Here is a 19,883-nt window from a genome sequence, read left to right as displayed (position 1 = left end):
TTCATGTATATTAATGGTCATTAACTACATAGAATATGAACTTAGAGCAGTCTTGTATCAAATTAAGCATGTTAGGTCTAAACAATCAAACACAAGACATTAACCAACTAGAAAAGTCTAAACTAATATAACCAAACCATGAGTTCCAGCTTTATCTAGGTAATAGAAGTAGCTAAATTCAGCTACTCATAGCTAAAATAAAACACACAAGTTCAATTAATAAAGACATAATGAATTGTACCAAATCAAATGCAAAGTAATGATCTTCCTATTCTTCTCCAATACCAATGCTTGATTTCTCTCTAAATGCTTTCTGAAATTCGTCTTCTGGAACTTCTAATCTCCAGCCAACCTCTTAAATCCATAAGTTTCAAAGATATATATATATATATATATATATATATATATATATATATATATATATACTTATCATGAAATTGCATTCCACATCGTGGATTAGGACTCCACGTCGTGGGCGTGAAACAATCCTTATTGGGCAAGGATTTCGACTTTACGCATACTCATCTTCTAGAATTTTCCATTCACGTCACGTAAGAGATGTCCACGATGTGGATTAAGCTGTTTTCGTGGGTTTTGTTTTCTTTATTATTCCAAGCCTCCAAAGTTCCTTCTTTTGTCACTTTTAGTCCTTATTCTTCGAAATGACTTCTTTTAGCTACAGAATAGAATTTAATCTTATAAGTACCATTATTCAATGCAAATAACCAAAATATGTATAAAAATGTATTCAGTATTGCCTAAAAGTATCTATAAATATGGAAATATCAAAATACCCCACACTTATCCTTTGTTTTCCCTCAAGCAAGACAAATTATTTTTAATTCAAACCTCCATCACTAGTATCACATAGAACAATCCATTTTAAACTCAACCATTATACCAAGACCTCAATGTGTATATTTGTGTCTAAGGTCCTAATAACTTCCCTAATCCTAAATACTCACAATCATTATGAACCTTCACCCCTTAGCTTATACGATACTCATTTCTACAACCCTCCGAATCAATCCTCAGAAATCTTTTCTTAACCTCAAGGTATTTTTGGTCAAGCTACCCAAGCATACACAATCTAGAAATTATAACTTTAGATACCACAATGGAGTTCTTGGAATTCTTCACTTCTTTTGATAATTGATCTTTGATTTCCTTGAATTCACCACTTTTTTTTATTTTTGGTATCTTCATAATTTTGATTTTTGTATTTCATACTTGACTACTCCAAAATTCTTTCAACTTTTTGGTAATTTCTCTCTCTCTCTCTCTCTCTCTCTCTCTCTCTCTCTCTCTCTCCTTTTCAATTTCTCACTTTTTTTTCACTCAAATCCTATATGCTTATGCAAAGGAGCTTAACTTCAACCTTTATTGGTTAAAGTATTAGTCTATGTGCAGTGACTACATAAGCTTTCTTGGATAGATTTCAGGTTTAGGCTGCAAAACATATTATGCCATATAAACGACCAAATTACTTTTTCATATCTCATGACTTTTCACTAAGACTTGGGAAGCCACAAATATACTATAACATGTATTTGCTCAATTAAACATTTGAGCTCGCATTGGATCATCCCACATAACACTAGCAAATTAAGTCTAAACTATTACTAGATTCAATTTTTTTAGATTATTATTTCAAATCCATTTCTAAATTTTTCAAAATTTTTAATTTTTTATAATTTTCTAGCATTTTACTTTCTTGACCCCCTACCCTACACGTATTACATACAATGTCCTCATTGTATGCATAAAAGAAATCGAAAGCGGTAAAAAGAATAAAAAGGAACAGACTCCCCTGGCTAGAAGTGACGAGATCGATTCTTCACAGTGTGGAAAACTTGAATATCTTGAACTTGGAATTTCTTCAAATATGAACTTGGATCTTTAATATGTGAATGTGTCGGAAAAATATGAATTCGAGACTTTAATCTTCAACAAATGTAGTGTAGAAAAGCTTCAAAGCATAATGGACCAATATAGGAAAGCATACACCACATTGCATGGTGTAGAGAAGAAGAAAACTGTAACTTCTACATTCCACGTCGTGGTGTATGAATACACGACGTGGCTTCGATTAATTCTTTTTTCTAAATTCGTGAATTAAACTCAATCCACGACTTGTTTTTGGTTTCAACGTTGTGGAAACTGGGCATCACATAAAGCACTTCTTCTTTAAATGTGTGTAATGTGAACTTGTGTCTTAATAGATTAAGACCATTCTTAACTGTATATTTCGTGACTCTTCTCTAACTCGTTTCTCTCTCGATTAACCCCACACTTATCAAAGATTGTGGGTCTCGACTCATAATTCTAAATGACACGGCCTCTCTCGAAAACTTCTAACTCTTAACTTCTCGCTCATGAAGACTTACGAAATCTGCAACAAAACAAGTTATAGAGAAGAAAAGGAAATAAGCATCCATCATCTAGTTACAAGTTCCAAACAAATAAAAGGATAAACAAACAAGTTCAAAAACCAAATGAAAATATAAAAATAAAAACTAATAATCATCATTATCGCCTCGAGCTCCACTAGTTCCTGCCCCATCTCCTTGTCTTGTCCATAGCTCTTCCCATGTTGGAATATACGTGCAATGAGGTGGCATCGTGGGAGGTCACTCCATATTTAAATGTATAGATAAAGCATCAAGCATTTGGGTGTTATAGTTAACAAATCTGTGAACATTTTCCAAATATAAACCAACCCGACTTTGAAATGGATTGATTGGTATACCACCTTCAAATGGTATAGGTGGTTGTTGTGGTTGTCTCTTCTCTCTTCGGGGTCTCATATTCCTCCGCCTAGGCCGAGGTTGCTCTACTTGTTGCCTTATTTGTTGTTCTTCATCCTCCGGTGGTATCACATAAACTCCTCCAGCATTCGCTACAACCCGCATGTCACTCAAAACTTGGATAGTTAAGTCATTATCCCGAGAGCGAGTGAGATTCCTAATAAAATTTGGAGTTAAGATGCCATAAGACTGGGCAAGTCGGGTAACTAACTGTCCACCCGTGATGGGACTACCGGGTCTAGAGTCAGTTGCCTTTCTACCCATAAATCGTGCAAGCACATATGGAAGGTCACAAAAAACATCGGGGGGTGATTATGCTCCATAAATGAAACAAGTTTTGAAGAGGCACTTTATCTCCATGATTTTTATGATTGATCATGAAGGTAATGAGGCGATGCAAAAATGATACACGAGATTCAGAATTTGTCCTTTTCATGCATCACTAGAATTGTACTCGCAATTCGAAATAGTCCTCCAAAACTGGACATCAAAAATCTCGGAGGTGAAGTCTCGAACACACAGTTGCCATGTGAATTCCTGAAGACTGCATTCGCGGTACACACCTCCCAGTCTAAAAGCAAGTGCCCGATTGTAGTTTGGATCGATAGTGCTATCCTCAAAACTCACAGTTGCAAAGAACCCTACTAATATTTCCCGATAAACGGGGTTATTGAATAAAAAATAGATTCCTCCACGCGTTCCTAGTAAATGAAAAGCCATCTGCCCATCCCCCACAAACATTTTTTTCAAATATCTCTCCAACTACGTAACCATACCAACCCCGCGTAACCATGCCCAATCCATAGTGGGAGCAACTGCAAACACACGATTATATAACCATCCCAAATGATTTTCAGAATTGTTCAAGATTGCACAGAAAAGATTTTGTGGCAACCGATATAGCTGGTGAATACTTGCCACATCAATAGGGTCTTGTGCTTGAGGAACATCCCTTTGAGGACCCATTTTTTTATGAAATGACCAACAACAAACAAAACAAACCAAAACAACCAAGATATCAATTTAAAAAGTAAAACAGGAAACTGGTCGCCCTGTTTCCACGTCGTGAGTTTCATCTCCACGTCGTGGACCTGGTTCGAGATGGGATTTTGGAACTGTCCAACTGTAGTCAAAATTTATCAAAAATCTCACTTGGGGTTTGTTTATTTCATCAATCTATGGCCTTATATCACACATGCATTCGAAAATAACCAACCAATGGACTCAATTTGGGTATTTCATCTCTAAAGAAACCCTAACCACCAAATGCATAAAATGTGAAGAGAACTATAAGATTAGTGGATGTAATACTTACCAAATATTGTTAGGAGACAAAGGATGCAAGAATTTTTGGAAGAAAATGATAGAAAGTGGCAGAAAATCGAGTGTGGGGCTTGAGCTTTTCGTCTGTGCGGGTAAAGAGTAAACAAATGGGGAATGGTCAAAATGTTTAGTATAAACTAGTCCCCCCCCCCCTCCGTGTTTTTTAAAGTCCACGTCGTGGATCTGAACTCCACGTCGTGGGCTCATATGATGGGCCGAGTTGAGGTTTTTAACCCATGACATGGAATTGAGGTTTTATACTTCAAATGTCCATTTTTAATATAAAAACCTTAATTTATTTACCACTCAATTTTTTTAGGACCCCACACTTGTTTTTCACCAATTTCTTAAATAATTAAGACAATTCGATGATTAATTATCCTAAAAATCAACTAAAAGAAATTAAACTAAGTTAAAAAATGAAAAGAAATTCAAACGAAGCTCGGGTTTCCTCCCAAGAAGCGCTTCTTTTTATTGGAGTCATGAGCCACACTCCGTGCCACCTTATGTTGAATTTGTCAGAGTATCTATCACCATTTGCACCTTTTTCTCTTTCCATTTCCTTTTATATGTTTGGACTCGTCTAAGATAAGCCTTTTTGGAATTTTCTTTCCTACCCTTTGCATTACCTTCTTCAAGATTTCTTTTAATTCCCTTATTTTCCACATGTTTAACTTGTTCATTTTTAAGCTCCACGGGACATGTAACGATCAACCTTGGAGGTATTAATTTAATTAATTTCTTGAATTGTATTTAGGCTATGATTAGGAGTTTGCATCTTGGATTGGTTTGGGCTCCCTTTTTAATTGGGCCGAGGTGTAAGCAGCCCATAAGCCGTACGCGGGGCGTAACCCCTTGTACGCTGGGCGTATAGCTTAAATGAAGCGCGGGGAGGAGGAGCGTACACGCAGCGTACCTTATGGTATGCCCAGCGTACGCGACCAGGTGGCAAACCCTAATTTTAAGGGTTGAGACGTATTTAAACACCATTAAAGACTCCCACTTGGCCTCCTCACTTATCATTCACCCTAGAGAAACCCTAGTTCGTCCCCCTTGCTCTTTGCTTGTGTGTGTTTGATCTTTGAGCTTATTTTGTGAAGAAGGATAAGAAGAGGAGTGGTAGAAGAAGAACTTGACTATCTTGAGCTCAAGGATCTGGGATTATCTCTTCATTTGGCATCCAAAAGAGGTATAAAGCACTGAAGTTTCTTCTTCATATGCTAGATCTAGAGTTATGGAAGTTTTGTAACATTTTGGGCCCAAAGGTTGGACCTTTATCATAGAGATTCGTTTTTGAGCTTGGGATCTCCGTCCTCTAGGCTCAAAGAACCTCTTTAGCAATAAAGTTTTGATCTTGGAGGTTTGCATGTGGCCATGCAAGAGATCTAGCCATTTCTATGGAGTTAGGACATTACTTTTTTGAGATTTGATCCTTTGTGAGTCATCCAAGCCATCAAGTAAGAAACTTTATGGCTTAGGACAGAGAATAAGTCGTGGATCTGAAATTATAGCTTCTGAATTGATGGAATAAGCTCTTAATGGAAGCTTGGCTTTTCAAGGCTGTACGTTGGGCGTACGAGGAGGTACGCACGGCGTACCAGCCAACAGCCAATATGCTCAGCGTACATAGAGGTACGCCCCGCGTACCTGGTCAGTTTAGGCTTTGAGCATTTGGGCCTCTGTGTGGGCTGTGCTTTGGACTTAGAGTCTTTTGGGCCGATGGGGCCATCTAAAGTCAGTGCTTATAGGCCAAGTATGGGTGTGGGCCTAGTGTAAGGCCCAATAAAGAGAATTGGGCCCAATAAAGAGAACTGGGCCATTAGTGGACCTTTAGTGGGCCATTGGAGGACTTAGAAGGAATTAAGGGTTTGGGCCATGTTTGTGAACCACACCATAGTAGGGGTAAAATGTTCATTTTACCGATAGAGGAATCCCTATTCTGATTAAGTGTTTTTATATGTCTGTGATAGCCGGGAAGCAGCCGGAGCAGCAGTTAGGGGTTCTCTCTTCAGGTGATCAGCAGTTAGCATTGCGAGGTGAGTTTCCTTCTAGTAGGAACGGGTCTAAGGCCACAATGCCGACCCGTTTAGCTAGGAGTAGTTTCCGGACTTCGGTCCGATGTAGTAGTTTGTATGTTTGATGCCTTCGTGGCACAAACAAGATTTATGTGTTATGTGTTCCGGGGTACGGCTCGATGCAATATACAGTTATGTTCATGATAGTTGATATGTTTATACTATGCTACGTTATGCTCAGTTAGTTTCTGGACTTCGGTCCGATGCAGGGGAGAAGGTCCCAGTCAGTTCTGGATTTTGGTCCGATGCAGTTGGTTCCGGACTTCGGTCCGATGCAGGGGACAAGATCCCAGTCAGTTCCAGACTTCGGTCCGATGTAGAGGGCAAGGCCCTGGTTAGTTCCGGATGTCGGTCCGATGCAGTTTCCGGACTTCGGTCTGATGCAGTGGGCAAGGCCCAGTACGTGTTTATGTGTTATTGTATGGTATGTGGTAGTTTGGGGGAGCTCACTCAGCTTCGTGCTTACAGTTTTAGTTTTGGTTTCAGGTACTTCCGCAAGTAAAGGGAAGAGCTCGGGATGATGGCATCGCACACACCACAGCTTCAGTCTTTGTCCTGGGAGTTTGTTTTGATTCATAGTTTGATTTGATACAGTGTTTCACGACATATTATTATGAATTGAGATATTTGATGTTTGATTTTATGATATGACGTTCAGTATGTGATTTTTATTATATTTAAAACAAAAAATTTTGGGTTGTATTTTTGGATGTTACAGGACCATCCTTTTTTCAACAATTGAACTCCTTAAGTTAGAAGTAACATCTTCTTCATCACTGGACACCAATTCTTCACTATCTGTACTCACCCAACTTGTTAGGGTTTTATAAGCAATAACTTCAAAGACTATAGGAACAAATGCTCTAGGTTTGGTGCGGTTGACTTGTCGAATCTCTTCTTCCATAAGCTTTTCTAATTCTTCAAGTTCATTCTCTTAATCGACATTGAAAACTTCACCTTGAACATCATTCCCTTGGAAACCATTTTCTACTCCAAAATTAGCTTCATCATCTCCAACTCTCAAGGTAAACTTGGATTCGGGAATATCAACAAAGGCTTTAGCAGTATTTAGTAGCAGGCGACAAAAAATAATTAGGACATTGTTGTCTTCTTTCATGTATAACACGACAAAGTCAATTGGAAACAAGAATTTCCCAATTTTCACTAAAATATCTTCCACAATACCCATAGGATGTATCACTGAACGATTGGCCATGTGAATTGTCATTCTTGTAGCCTTCAAATTTGGAATATTGAGCTTTTGATAAAATGAGTAAGGCATTAGATTTATGCTAGCCCCAGAATCAGCTAATACACAAGTCTTTAAATTATTCCCAAATTCACATGGAAGAGTGAGGTGTCCATGATCTCCCATCTTCTTCGGTAACTCTCCCATTATCACTTTAGAACTCTGCTCACTTAGAATTACCTTGGAATTCTTCTGTAGTTGTTGGCGAGTATTGATTAAATCTTGTAAAAACTTGGCATACTTGGGAACTTTAGATAACGAATCAATGAAAGGGGTATTTATTAGAATACCCTTTACTTGTTGCATAAACTTCAAATGCTCCTGTTCAAGTGGATGGATATTAGCTCTAGAAGGAAACGGTAAAGGAGGATGATAAGCAGGAACATTATCCAAAATTTTCTAATCAGACCTACCCCACGTCGTGGAGATTGGATCTCCACGTCGTGGTTTCGATGTTTCAGAAACTTTATTTTCTTCGAATTTAGACTTTTTTGGCTTGGGTCTGGTCTGAGATGGAGTGACTTCAAGTGCTTCAAGGAACTCAGAAATAGTATCCTCTTCAATTTCTATTACCATCACATTTGATTGAGGCCTTTTCTCAAGGATTTTTGGAGATATTTTATCTTGTACAAGAGTAGTTAGTTGACCTAGTTGGACCTCAATATTTTGGATCGATTCGTGATGATTTCTTAGCAAGGCTTGTTGTTTCTTCATGATATTTTGATGTTCCCTTATCACTGCATCTGTTTCATTGTGTCTTTTCTCGGAAGCCTCCGTAAATTTATGTAACATAAACTCAAGATCAACCTTCTTTTCAGGAGGTGGTTGTTCTTTTTGGTAGAAGCCTCGGTCAATTCGCCTATATTTCTCTTCTTTAAGCTTCTTATATTCGTTATATGATAACCACTCCCTATTTGGTTTCCTCCAATTTTCATCATACTTATCCCCACTCGAATAGTAAACTTGCACCTTTTTATTTCCATGTTTATCCAAGTTGAAATCTTTTGTTAAGTGTGGACCATTGCACCTTTCACAACCAACTCTAATAGCATGAATTGATTGGTCCATCTTGGTCATTCTTTTATCTATAGTGTCAAGCATAGCTAGTATAACAACCATGTCTTCAGAATATCCTCCCCCAATTCCTTAAGCTACATCATGTCTTGGATTATGGTATTCACGATAATACTTTGAGAACTCTTCAATCAACTCCTTTAGTTCACCCAGATTTTTCATAGTAATTGATCCTCCAGAATCAAGGAGTTGCCTTGTCATGACATTTACCCCGTCATAAATGATAGACATTTCTTGTTGTATGAAAATGTCATTTGGAGGGCATTTTCTTAGTAACCCTTTATAACGCTCCCATTCCCCATAAAGTGACTCACCCGGATATTGCTCAAAGTGGGATACTGCCTTCTTGAGTTTAGATATCTTTTATGGTGGGCAGATGTGACAAGCTGTTATTTTTCTTAGTCAAACATGTCAAATAAAAGTCAAATTTGTATGTTTTGTTAATTTATTAAAGTTAGATTAATAATCTTGATATGCATAAACCTCTTATTAACAGTGTTGTAAAATTTTGAATTTAAAAACAGTCAAACCAAGAAGTCTCGCATAGGAGCCTTCCCACCAAAAACCCTCGCATAAGTCCAAACCCTCGCACTGAAAATCCTTTCCAGCCGCAAAACTGCGAGACTACTCCTTCGGACCGCAAACCACTTTCAGCCGTAAACTCTTCGGACAACAAACTATTCTCGGCCTAAAACTACTTCTCGGGTAGAGTTCCTGACTGAGAACCCCTAAATTGTATCCATTGGCACGAGATCCTAAGTGTTTTTTCATTCCCAACGAAGGTGTCCCATCATGTTTTCGGCCATATATATGTCACACCTCGTTAAAGCGGAAACACGAGGTGTGGCAGTATAAAGGGTCTCATAGCAAAACTTTAAAGACAACACCAACCATAGTACTAAAAATCATTACAAATTTACAATAAGTTTGAACAACTTTTTAAAAGAAATTACAATGTATTTAAAATTCAACACATGCAAATGCTCTTATAAGTGTTGTGTCTCTACGTGTCTCTTACTAGATGATTCCTGAAAAAGTATGTAAAATGAGTGTCAACTATAAAAATAGTTGGTGAGTACTCATAGATTAAAAATAATACTGGTTTCAATAATCATAATAAAAGTTTTGGTAAAAGTTTCCATAAATAAATGTATATTGCTAAAATGAGTATTCAAGAATCGAAATAATATTCATTGTTACACGGAGCAAACAATTTCATTGCTAAAACAACTATATAAGTTTTTAGTAATAAAAGTTCGTTGCTAAAATGAGTATACAAGTTTCGTTGCTAAAATAAGTATATAAGTTTTGTTGGTAAAGTGAGTATACAAGTTTCGTCGCTAAAATGAGATGTAAGATTCGTATGTGCATCAATTTTCCATTCATGAGTTCACAACCCAAGCCTAATGACCGAATCGTGCCCTATTGACTACTATGTGTATCGCAAACATAGTGAATAAAATGGTAAAATGCACTCAAGCGAATCGTGCGAGTGAGGAGTTTTCTACCTCCTGATAGCACTATCCATAATAACCATAGGCTCGAAAGAATTAATGAGTTGTGTCGAGAGATTCCAGAGACTTAACCATGATACAGTCCTCATGAATTAAAGTAACATACACATACATACGAACTATAGCAACCAAGTTTCATACGAGTCAAAATAAATACAACGAACATAAATAGTTTAGGACATGCTTTTCCACCCCAAAACATTTAAAAATCAAAAATAGGGGAATGGTGAATACTCACAATATGCAAAATACAGCAACCAAGTTTTTACGATTCAATTAAAGATAACGAACAATAAACAAATTTTCGGACATGCTTTCCCACCCCAAAACATAAAAACCGAAAATAGGGGGAGTCGTGAATACTCACAATGCATTGGGATGATGCAAATGATGCCTTGATCTAAGTTCCACTTGTACCACTACCAAATCCTATAATAATGATATACGCTAGTGAGTCTCTACTCGAAATCTAATGGTAATATACCTACTATTACAATAGAATTATATCAATATTGTGTCAAAATTTAATATTGATAAGTTTCAAACAATTTTCTAAAATGGTGAAATTTTATAACTCATGTGATCAAGACAATTTTGGATATTAATTTTTCCGATTTTGTAATATTACTTAATGGTATTTCAACACATTTAAAGGTGTTTTAAGCTCCAAAAAATCCAAAATATTATTAAATAGTTTCCAAAAATCGTCAAACTTTTCATTTTCATTATAAATACGGTAGAGGTCTCCAAGAAATTTTCCCTTGAATTTTTGATGTGATTAACTATTTTTCCAAAATTTTAAGTCTTCATAACAATATAAACTCGTGAAAAATAGCATCCAAATGATAAAAATTCTCAAACTTTTTATAATACTGCCATTAGACATACTTAAGTTGGGACAAATATAAAAATGGATTTCTAAATTGTTTAACCCAATATCATGATTTTTGTGCGTTTATTCTAATAAAAATTGAAATAAATATAAAACAGTTCCCAAAATTTCCCAAACTTCTTTTATTTACTGTTATCGAACATTTTGAAGCTGGGAAAAATATAAAATTGGATTTTTAGAGTGTTTAACCAAATTTTATGATTTTTGTGCATTTTTTTTAATAAAAATTGAAATAAATTGAAACAAGTTTCCAAAATTACCTAAACTTTTAATAACACTGTTATTATACATATAGAAATTGTGAAAAATATAAAGATATTTTTCAATTAGTCTTGCTATTTTTCTTTTTTTTTATCCTCTTAAAAAACCATTAATTGGTGAATAATTATTAAATAGTTAAAGTAAATTACCAAAAATTTTTTAAACTTCATTTATATTGTACATAATCTAGGAAAAATACCAAATGTGGTTTTTATCAAATGCAATTCAATTTTGTGGATTTAAGTGTATTTAAACTTAGAAAATAGAAGAAAATAGCATACTGAACATAAAACTCATCCATAATCTTATTGGTGAATAATTATTAAATAGTTAAAGTAAATTACCAAATTTTTTTTAAACTTCATTTATATTGTACATAATCTAGGAAAAATACCAAATGTGTTTTTTATCAAATGCAATTCAATTTTGTGGATTTAAGTGTATTTAAACTTAGAAAATAGAAGAAAATAGCATACTGAACATAAAACTCATCCATAATCTTATTTAGAGTTCCAATATATTATAAGATCTTCTGGTAAATTTTCATGAATTTTAGATGAGTAGAACTATTTTTCTCATTAATAGTCTATTATAAATACAAAAATCAGGGAAAAATAGGAATGTATTATGAAAAATTTTGAAAATATGCTTCTGAGTCTTAAACATGGTGTAGGAGATGTGAAAATTATTAGATACCCTTTTTACATTCCTTAAAGTGGTTTTATGATTTATTTGAACAAAACAAAAAGAAAATTCAAAACCATAGTAAACAGTAACAAAAATTGATGAAACTCATTCAGCTGTCATCATTCACATTAGGGGTCATCCACGAATTTACCTAGGATTTATAAACCTCAGAAAGTGTTTTATATGAATTATTTCCCTATTTTATTTCAATAATTATAATAATTGGAGAAAAATCAATTATTTTCTTAAAATTTGTGGAACATCTCATTTTGTTAATGGAATTCTGGGAAAAATTGGATTGGATCAAAAAATAAGTTTTAGATATTTATTTAGGAATAAATCCTTTATGAACCTATTTGAATGTTTTTTAACAACAAACTTTGATGATCAAGCCTCTAAGCTTGAAGATCATTACATGCATGTTGGTTTGAAGACCAATCATGTGTTTGAAATGTTCAAAAATCGTTTTTAAAAGAAAACTTAGAGTACATGTGGTTATTTTCCACCAAAACTTGTAGAAAAGTGCATTTTCATGATCTTGACTTAGGCTTAGGTCATTGGATTTCACCATTTACAACATGCATGTTGTTTTTGGATGAAATCCTACCACCATCATTATAAAACTATGAGTGTGTGTGTGTATGTTTATGTGTTCATGGTCTTTCACTTGAATGGAGTAGGAGAAGAAGAAAGTGTAAGAAAAATAACAAAAGTTGAAGGAAAAGTGAAGTAGAAATCGATTTTACCTTCAAGAACACCACAATATGATGAAGATTTCAAGTTTGAGGAGTGTTCTTGGGTTTGTTTTCTGGGAAATTTCGTGGTTCTTAGGGAGAGGAAGAGAGAAAATGGTGTTGGAGACTTGAAGAGTGAGTGAGAGAGAGAGAGAGAGAGAGAGAGAAGTGAAGAAGATGGTTGAGTGTAGGATAAAGGAAATGATTTAATTTTTGGGGAATAGATATAATGGGAGAGGGAGGACAAATTTTTAAGAGGAAAAAGATCCCCTCTCTCTTACAGTTATTTATTTTTTCGTTAAATCCCTTCAAAAATTTTATAAAGTTTCAAATTTTTATAAGATATGCACATTAAATCAACATTTGTTTACAAACTCTTAATTTTTATTTCTTAAAAATAAGCTTAAATGTTAATAACCCAAACTTTTATTTTCTTGATCGTATTCCCTGAATTTAATTATTTTAAGATAATATTATAAGGTTCATAAATATTTTTATAGAATTCTTGATGTTAAATTTTATAAAATTTTGGTTTTAGGGCTTTTAGGGTTTTGAGATTTAATAAATCTTTGGATATCAAAATCAATAGAATCTTTGAGACTTCAATTTATCTTATGGAACTATAACTCTTTTATAGTTATAAAGAATGTTTGTAACTTATTTTATCGGTTTATTGACATTCTATGTAGTGATTCCAAGATTCAAGCGAAATTGAGGAATCAAGTATACTAGTCCTAGCTTTCAACTTTGACTTAAGTTTCTATGAGACTTTGACCTAATTTCTACTCATAGGTCAAGTGAATGATGTGTGTATATGATTCATGAAATGTTGTTCAAACCAAGGAATGACCCGAATATGGATAGTCTCTACAGTTAAGTAGTTGTAGAATTCACATAACAATGTGAAATCTAAGTACATTATCCATCGATTCTACTTGTTTCCTAGTTTTTAGTAGGTTATAACTTAGCATCTAGTTACAAAGCCTAGTATGTGTCGTGCCTATATGTGCAACTAAGTTTATTCAAATCTATAACCGACTCGAATTTTGATGGTTGTCACAATATACACGGGGACCGAAATCAATACCTCATTATCACACCTCCTAGCCGAAAACACCTCTTTTTCCCTCTCAAGAACATAACTGAAAACCACCATTCTCTCTCAACTATCATTCGAAAATTACATGACTCTTCATAGGATCATACGGAGTTCTTCAAGTGTTCTTCATTCCATCAAGCAATCATCATTCCATCTCTCTAAACACAAACGAAAACACCTTGTTCCTCTTGGTTTCACCAAGAACACTAAAAACACCACTTGATCATCAAGTGACCGAAAACCCAAAGGTGACCGAAATCACCTATCACCCTCACGATTCCATTCTAACACCCTAATTGTAAGTGATTCTTACTTTTTTAGGCTATTTCGTATCATATTTACCACTATTTTCACTAATCATATACATACATATATATATATATATATATATATATATATATATATATATATATATATATATATATATATATATATATATATATATATATATATTGCATGAAATGCTATTAGGACTCAGTTTTTGTTACGCGTTCTAACTCGTGGAATTAACTCTACTACACCATATCTTCACTCGAACACTCACATAAGGTGAGTTCATACCCTTACCTTTTACCATTTTTAAATGCTTTTAGGGGGAGAATACAAGTAAAACACAAAATAGTTGTGTTAACACTTACATGCGATTACAAACCATATTCATATATATCTTTAATTGTTTTCAAACTCTTAAATTTTTGTTTTTATCAAATCATATTCATATATATATATATATATGTATATATATATATATATATATATATATATATATATATATATATCTTTATGTATAATTAGGATTTAACAGACTTAGGACTATTGCTTGTAAGTCCCTAATCTGCCTGTGTATCAATCAGATCTGTTTGATGGTGCTGAATCCCAATCAAACGGATGATGTCAGATAAAATAGAAGAGAAGAAGAAGAGGAATAAGATGAATCTCAATGTATTAATGAATAGAATGATGATCCGGATACAAGAGATTCACACACACACACACTAACACACAATAGTTCTTCTATCTCTCTGGCCGTAAACTCTCTAGGGTTCATCAATCCCTACTCCCCACCCTAACACCTCTATTTATACTTGGAATATGGGCCAGATAACACATGGGCCGTAAAATGAGTTTACGGCCGTAAGGTGTTTACGGCCGTAAACTAGACCATAAATTCATAAATATTACAGAAAAATAGAATTGCCCAGAAAAGTAAAGTATAAACCATATTTTGACCCAACAATCTCCCCCTTGGTTTATAGCTTTCTTTTCTTAATTGACGCAACAAGCTCCCCTAAAAAGTAGCTGACTCTTCTTGTGAATCTTCAATGAGAGCTTGGCTTTAGCTTTAACCTTCGATTTCTTCATAGCATCAGGATGAACATATGAATCTTCAATGAATCACTTCATCTTGAGCACTTGAGGTTTTCTTCAGAATTTGGCATTGAACATATGGCACTTTCAGCTTGAGAATATTCAGAGAGAACAAATCTTCTGGATCACTTCAGGTACAACGATAGCAGCAGACTGATTGAGGAGGCTTCAATGCAATCCGTCACATAATCTTTAATTTCTGCTTCACCTTGCTTATGCGGTTGAAAGATTGAATTTGAAAGAATAACCTTCATTTCTTGCTCCTTCGAATGAGAATTCTTCGATGCTCATGAACGAAGCCTTTGGCTCAGAAATCTTCAACACAAACTCCATGAGTCTTATCTATTCCTGAAATCTTTTTTCTAGACAAAACAAAAGTAAAAGAAAACTTAGCACACAAATTAAAATGGAAACAAAATATTTTTGGATTTTTTTGATTTTTCTGAACAAGAAACAAAACAGAAATAACACTTTTTTGGATTTTTAATTTTTCTGATTTTTCTTTGTTTTTTTTATTTTTTATTTTCATTATTTTTAATTTTTAATTTTCCCCTAATATTTAAATTAGAAGAAACTATGACAAATTTAACAAAAATAAAATTGATATCTAACTTTAAGAGTGATTTGGGATCAAAGTTTTTAGACGGCCTTTATTCACTTGTCGGTACCTTTCATATTCACATCTTTGTCTGCTCGATCGTCGGTATTGTTGTCCACTTAAACATGAAAAATTGTGACTGATTTAGGACATACTATTTGATACAAGACAAGGTGAACTTAAGTTCTTAAAAATTATATCTGATCCTAATTCCTTAGATACTATACCTTAAGGACCATTCGTCTGACGACGACCAGGGATATTGTTGTCCACCTAAATTGAGCAGCTAGATCTATAGACAATCTTTGAGTGTTCAATTTTAATTGTACTAGAACGTGTTTCCCGCTTCCTGATATGCCCCAGCCATCAAGAACTTCCAGAGTACTCGTTACACTGGGTGAGCAGACAACCATTCAGAGAGAGGATAGATTCAAAATTCTATTACTTACTACTTCAGAGGTGTTGGGAAGAAGAAGGTTGCATATGCTGTGTACCAGGTCGGATTAGAAGTCACGTAAAGGAGACATCATATGGCTAACAGATAAGAAGTATTTCACATATATAGCCTGCAGAGAAATAGAGTTGCATATGTTGTGTACCAGGTTGGATTGGAAGTCACGCAAAGGAGACAACATATGACTAACAGACGGAAAGAAAGAAAATGATATTCTACAGACCTAATTTATCGGAATTTACCAGTCGCCCCATCCAATCGGAATTAAGGATAGAATCCGCACATCGAGGAAAAGTTAAACCACGGTTCCAAGTACGGGTTCAATTAATGTGACGAGTAGATTCCCATATATATCTCCCTGATCAACCTATCCGAGCGTCGTATTGTCAGGCTGAACGTATCTAACTAGGTCAAGATTTGTCAAGTCTATAAATTTCCTAAGTTCAACTCTGCGTAGTCATGTCCATTTAAATTTTTTCGTGCCTACTGACGCATCAAACCAGAGCATAGACCCTTCAACTTTGGGTACGTTACGCAGACTCAGGTTGCCTGTTATCACTTGATAATATCACTTCCTAAAACATCTCCTGCAAGCACATTCGATTAGCACCATATTTTTGATTTTCTGATTTTCTAATGTTTTTGGATTTTTTTTTAAATTTTCTAATTTTTGTTTTGTTTTTATTTCTCCCTCTAAATTTGTGCATAGGAGAGAAACGAAAGTAAATGCGCAAATTTAAACTATCCTAAAACAAAAATTAGTCTTTAAAGTGAATCAGCTTAAGAAAAACTCAGGAGTATAGAGAAGAAAACGCAAACCGTAATTCACTGATTGAATCTGCATTCAGAAGGTCTGAGAACAATACGCATAATCTCATAACAGATCCGAAAATTCTTCATGTCATTAAGAACTAACCCTGTGAGTGATCACTTCTTTTCTTCCCTTCCCGCAGAGGACACATTCTCCCAAACAATGTTCTGAGTGTTGTACAGTTGAGAGATGTCTCCTATCATGTGCCTGGAACAGCCACTACCAACAAACCAAAGTATGATGATATGCCTCCATGGCTGCTCCGACACAGAGCGGGATCGGTTGGTCTTTGGAACCCAGTCCATTTTGAAACTGGGTCGACCTTTGTCATCAATGCACGATACCTTCTCCCATGACATATCCTGCTTGTCACAAACAGAAGACGATGAAATATTAGAGTCATTAGATGATTTGGGAGTTTTCACCTTTGGTACCCATTGGTAGTTGGGTTTAACCCATTTCTTTTTCGATCCAATGGGTGCCTCGGCACTTGATTCGGAACTTGAAGTCGGCTGCCGAGATGACTTTGACCTAACCGGTCTTTGTTTCACCGGAGCATCTCTTGGATTGGACTTCTTGGCCGACATTTCCTTCTTTCCCTTGGGATTCGGATTCTTTGCCTTGTGGGTTTGATTCTTGGCCTTGTGTGCGTTCTAGTCACCATTGTCTGAACGTGACCTGGAAGGGTTTCTTTTGAAGTATCTCCCACTTGGCGTGTTTTTCCATCCTTGTGCATAGTACGGAACGTATGCACGATTAGGACAATTTCTGGCAATGTGTCCAGGTGTTCCACAGTGAAAACAAGTCTTTTTCTTCACTGTAAAGTTATTTATTCCTGCCCCTGGTGGCGTATCCTTGCCTTGTCTCTTACTATTCCCAGATGCACACTTGTAATAGGCACTCTGTTTCGCTGGGATTGGTGGCCAGTATTTACCAACAGAAGGTTGATTTGAAGCAACAAATTTAGAGTTCAAGGAGATGTTGGTTTGCTCAATGGTTTTCTCCTTGTTCTCATCTTCTGCTACTTTTCCTGCACATGAAGTAGAATCATTAGTATTTTCAATATTAATAACTCCTCCTGACACAAATCCAGCTCGTTTGCCGTATCGAAGATGTGGCTCCCTGTCAGTTTCATCCTGTGTCATAGGGATGGATGTGTAGTTATGATTATAACGAGGAGGTACACTATTATACCCTAGACCATTGTTTTGATTTTCTTTGAATTTTAATTGGGTTTCATATAAGGACTCGACTGTCTGACTTGATGCAGTATAATTTTTGAAACTGACATCAGTTTTTCCACACTTAATTTTTAAAGCGTCAAGTTCTTCAGTTACAACAGCAAGTTGTCTCTTAACATAATCATAATTTTCACACTTGTTGCTATACTCTTCCTGAAGTTTCCTAAAGTCCTTGGTTTTTGCTTCTAACTCAGCCTTCAAGGGTTTCTGTCCTTTCCTGAGTTGATATCCTTCATATCTCAGTTCCTCAACTTATCTTTTAAATAAATCAATTTGATCCCGAAGAAATTTAATTGTATCTTCACATGATTGAGAACATGAAACTTCACATGAATGAGAACATGACACTTCATTGACCGGAAGGTTTACAAAACTCTTAAAAGCGTCAAGCTCTTCAATTACTTCAGCAATACTAAGACGATTGAGATCTTTTGTCTTCTTGATGACAGCTACATTCATATCCCACGATTTTAGAAGTGAATTTAGCAGCTTTTTGTTTATCTCGGACTTAGTCAAGAAGATCCCGGCTATATTCATTTCAGTAGTAAGTGTAGTAAATCGCTGCAACTGATCTTCCAGGGTTTCTCCAGGGACATAATCGAATATGTTGAAATTTTGTCTTAACATATCCTGACGACTCTCTTTCATGTTTTCAACTCCCTCGTAGACCTTAAAATCAATTAAAAAGTACAACTAGAAGCCAAAATCAAACTTAAAAGTCAAACCCTTTGATTATAAATCTCAAAAGTCAACCTTAAAAGTCAAATTTAAAAGGTTAAACTCAAAAGTCAAACATAAAAGTAAAATCGAAAAATTAAATTTGAAAATTTGAAAATTAAACGAAAAAGTCAAAGTTTAAAGTCAAAGGTCAAACTTGGAAGTCAAAATCAAAATTTAAGATCAAAAGTCAAAAAAATAAAAGTCAAAAATTAAAATATAATTTTAATTATTAATTTTAATTTAATTTAATTTATTTATTTATTTATTATTTTTATTATTATTATTATTATTATTTTTTATTTTGGATGAAAAAAGAATTTAGAATTAAAAGAAATTGAGTTTTGGGGTTAAAAGTGTAAAAAATGAGAAATTTGAACCGAGAAAGAAGCTTTATGAATTAAATTTGGAAGGTAAGTAACAAACGGTCTTCTAGCTGAATTGGTAAGCCCCTAGGTTTAGTTGGCAGGAGACCCGGGTTCGATCCCCGGCTCCTCCGAAATTCTGATTTTATTTTATCTGTGCGAAGCGAGGCTGGTTCTTGCGAGGCTGCTGCTTGCGAGGCCAAGGAGCTAAGCGAGGACGATGCTGCTGAGCGAGGCTGTAAACCACCGAGTCCGAGTCCGATGCCATAAACTCCGAGCCGCAAGCTCGGACCGTGAATCCTCGGGCAGCAAACTCCGGAACCCTAGCCGCCGGCCGTGAACTGTTTCCGGCAATAAGCTCCGGCCGTGAAATCCGAAACCCTAGCCGCCGGCCGTAAACTCCGACCAAAAACACCGATTTTTCGACTTCGAAGCTCCAAAACTCGATTAAAATCACTTTTTTATGAAAAGCATGAAGAACAAACCCCCCTTATTTTTCAAAGATCTATCCAAAAACGCAAGAATATTTCGAAAATAAGATCAAATAATGCTCCAAATCTAACAAAATTGACTGATACAACTTGGCTCTGATACCAATTGTAAGTCCCTAAATT

At 35.3% G+C, this 19,883-nt stretch overlaps 1 protein-coding gene and 1 non-coding gene across 2 annotated transcripts; one reads left to right on the top strand and one right to left on the bottom strand.

The window, feature by feature from the left end:
• Positions 1–7,139: 7,139 nt before the first annotated feature.
• Positions 7,140–7,601, bottom strand: LOC111893617 (uncharacterized). The gene has a single exon (XM_023889681.1). The coding sequence runs from the start codon at positions 7,599–7,601 to the stop codon at positions 7,140–7,142; it is 462 nt and encodes a 153-aa protein (XP_023745449.1).
• A 1,174-nt stretch (positions 7,602–8,775) lies between these two features.
• Positions 8,776–8,882, top strand: LOC111893618 (small nucleolar RNA R71). Its single transcript, XR_002850923.1, has one exon. It is a non-coding gene; the product is annotated as a small nucleolar RNA R71 (small nucleolar RNA).
• The last annotated feature ends 11,001 nt before the right edge of the window (positions 8,883–19,883 follow it).

This window comes from Lactuca sativa, chromosome 1, assembly GCF_002870075.4.
Source record: "Lactuca sativa cultivar Salinas chromosome 1, Lsat_Salinas_v11, whole genome shotgun sequence".
NCBI lineage: Eukaryota > Viridiplantae > Streptophyta > Magnoliopsida > Asterales > Asteraceae > Lactuca > Lactuca sativa.
The sequence above is the reverse complement of the archived record's forward strand: the minus strand, read 5'-3'. Positions and strand labels throughout refer to the sequence as shown.

Coding starts and splice junctions, on each gene's coding strand:
- LOC111893617 (XM_023889681.1), bottom strand. CDS start 7,601: ATGGGAGAGTTACCGAAGAAGATGGGAGATCATGGACACCTCACTCTT.